We start from the raw sequence: 3,097 nt of genomic DNA on the forward strand, positions 1-3,097 counted from the left end.
ACACCTCCACATACCCCTTTTTAATATGTTATTTTGCACTGTGTACATGAAAACCAAAAATAAACAAAAGGAACTTTAGCCAAACTCCCCTTCCTCCTCCAGCTTTATTGATAGTTTAAAATTACATTTTCTATGTTCTAGGACTTCAATTGCTTTTACCATCTTACTTTAAAAACTGATTACAAGCAAATGAAACTCAGTCGTCTAAGTGATATAGTATACAAAAATAACATCTTGATTTCTGTGAAAATGCATTTATTTGCAACTCCTGAATAGCTCCAAATTGTATATGCTATGAGCACTGATGTCTGGGTTTCAGATTTACCTTGAAATATTTATTCAAAAGCTTCCCATTACGTTCTGTATCTCCAACATGAACATTCATTGACTGAATTACTGTTACTTTTAAGTTTATTCCTGATTTCTCTCTCTCTCTCTCTCTCATGGCCATTAACAGGCATGTGCATCTTGTTTGTTTACTCCCACTCAGCTATATGCTCTAGGTAGGGCCCGATACAGATATTACTTGGTGTTAACAGCTACTGAGGTCAGACAATCCAAGGCCATTGTAATAAAATTAAAGTTATGAGGAAGTTTAGACACTTCCAGAATTTCTTTCCTCCTGCATAGGATCACTTCCATGTAACCCAGAGAGGGTTTGCTGGTCTGACTCAACTCTTCCCACTCATCAATCCCTATTCACCAGTGGCACGGAAAGGGGGTTCTTTAACAAAGCATTATACATAACACCTCTACCAAACTAAACATAAACATTTTTGTAGTTAAATGCAGAAAGTTGATTTTTCCACCCCTTTCCTCCTTTTACACGGCAAGTAAAGCTCACTGGCCTGGGAGTAGCCTCTATCTGCCAACCTTTGGCCAGTGAAGAGGATTCAGAGAAAAATAATACAACCATCAATCAGAAAAAGGAGGGGCGACAAAGGAAAATAATTAGGCTGTAGCTTCAATTGTGCATTCCCGTGCAAGGTGCCCTGACTCGCCGCAGCGATAGCAGTTGACTTCACTGGTCTTGCTGCAGTTGATGGCTACATGGCCAGTTTCACCACACCTGGAAAAAAGCAAATGATTTTATCAAAACCATCCAGAACAGTTACTCAGAAAAGCAATCCTATTCTGTCAAGTACATTATCTACTTAAATTTCATGCAACACTAGTTCTGCATTCAAGACTTCTGCTTCAGTGTTCCAGAATTCTTTGACACGAGGCAAGTTTCTGTCTTCACCAGAGCCAGGAACTACTCCCCAACTGATCAACTCACACCAATCGCCGTATATGCCAAAACCACCGTACATCAAATACAAAGCTGGTTTGTCAGGTTTTGCCTGCTCCAATGCTTCTGTCTGCAGTTTAGCCTTGTTTTGAGAGTATTCACTTTTAACTCAAATGTACCATGTTCTCTCTCCTTCCTCCGCAGGAGGGAACCTTGGTGGGGGTGAAGAATACTGCACTCAGGAACGCACTGTTTCTGGTATAGGCCTGCATTTGAAAACCAGACAGCATTTTGAAGCTGGCACTTCAAACTGATTTAACAACCGCTTCTATGTGTGGTTCCTATAACCAAGGCATCTCGATCCTGCTGGGGCTGGCTCTGCCAGTCAGCTGATTTGTACAGCTGGAGTTTTGTTAGTTCCAGCCTAAGATACAGGGTACCCAACTCTGGTTTAAGTTTGTGCTATAGGCAAGTACTTCCTGTTACCTTCTGCAAAGACACGGCCCTTTCTCCTGTGCAGCTTACGTGATTCAACATCTGCACTGTTCTGGCCATCTACAGATGAGCATCATTGAAGCTGTTACTTGACTTTGCTAACAGGTGTTTAAGTCAGTTCTGAACAGTAGTAGATAATCGTTTAAGGAAACAAGCTACCTGGTCAAAGTTTAAGCTTCACTTCTTAACCAAAATTAGATACAGAGTGCATCTATCACGTAAGGTACATTTTGCAGTTGTCTCTTGTCAGTTCTTACCTATAGCATTTCACTTTGGTGCAGTCTTTTTGAATGTGTCCAAACTCTCCACAAGAATAGCACTTCTGCTCATCTGCATGGTCACAGTCACGAGCCAGATGGCCAGGTTTGCCACAGTTGTAGCAGCACTGCTCTCTCTCCCTCTTCGGCTCCTTGCAGTCCTTCGCAATATGGCCACCTCTACCGCAGTTATAGCAGGCTTCCACAATAAGAAAAACATACCAAACAAGACTATAAAACCTTGGTAGAGTGAGGTGTAGCATGCTTCTAATGAAGGACATGTACAGCTTGTTTCCAGTGAATTATGATCAGTATACAGTATCCTTCTCTTCAACCACAGATCTCTGTCCGTGTGATTGAAGAGGTAGAATATTTAGTGATACTTACCATCCTCCTGAAGATCACAGTCCTTGGCAAGATGGCCAGACTCACCACAGCGGTAACAGATGTCCGGGAGAGATGAAGACATGAACTGGAAGCCTGCTTGAAATGGGTAACAGGAGAAAAAGGGCTTAAGTTAAGAATATTATTAAGAGTTAATCAAGGACATTGCCAGCTGAACTGACAAGTTAACTTCACTCTCAGAGGCCCCTGGCAAAATTCTTATGCAGAGACAAGAACCAGTGAGATTTATTACCAATTTGTGTCCTAACTTCTTCAGACTATCAAAGCCAGTTTTACACACTATTCAGAACAGTCAGCTAAAGATCTTACTGTACAAATACTGAAAACCACAGCAATCAATCACCTCTGCCACGGCTTCTCATCCCACGACCACGGCCAATTCCAGTAGGGCACTCCCGAGCCCAGTGGCCAGTGCGTCCACACTTGAAGCATTCGTTGCTGCTCATGGCTGCAGATTACCTGCCTGAGGAAGACAGACATTTTTAGAACACCTTCCCCTTCCCCAACCAAAGGCTACATTAAAATAAGAGATTTAGATGTTTCCCATCCTCCTGGCAAAGGCAATGGAAACCAAGCAGGACTTCTGGCTAACTCAATAGTTTCTTGTACAGTATCTGATCATGACTATTAAAACCACTGTAGGAGATAAAAGATTGTGTCTGCTTTGCTTGGAGTAAGGCAGCTCTGAACAGCCAAAGAAAGAGCGTAC

At 42.2% G+C, this 3,097-nt stretch overlaps 1 protein-coding gene across 2 annotated transcripts; it reads right to left on the reverse strand.

Moving 5' to 3' along the window:
* CNBP (CCHC-type zinc finger, nucleic acid binding protein) lies at positions 1-2,877 on the reverse strand. 2 transcript variants are annotated; one of them, XM_009321983.1, is made up of 4 exons: positions 2,732-2,877; positions 2,371-2,466; positions 1,984-2,182; positions 1-1,069 (listed from the first exon to the last, which is right to left on the reverse strand). In XM_009321983.1, exons 1-4 carry the CDS (start codon positions 2,832-2,834, stop codon positions 952-954), a joined length of 516 nt encoding a protein of 171 aa, XP_009320258.1. In that variant the 5' UTR covers positions 2,835-2,877; the 3' UTR covers positions 1-951. The 2 variants fall into 2 exon arrangements, with proteins under 2 accessions (XP_009320258.1, XP_009320259.1); XM_009321984.1 differs by having other exon boundaries at positions 86-1,069; positions 2,371-2,463.
* Positions 2,878-3,097: the final 220 nt, after the last annotated feature.

The sequence above is a fragment of the Pygoscelis adeliae genome, unplaced genomic scaffold (genome assembly GCF_000699105.1).
Source record: "Pygoscelis adeliae isolate BGI_AS28 unplaced genomic scaffold, ASM69910v1 Scaffold304, whole genome shotgun sequence".
Classification (NCBI taxonomy): Eukaryota; Metazoa; Chordata; class Aves; order Sphenisciformes; family Spheniscidae; genus Pygoscelis; species Pygoscelis adeliae.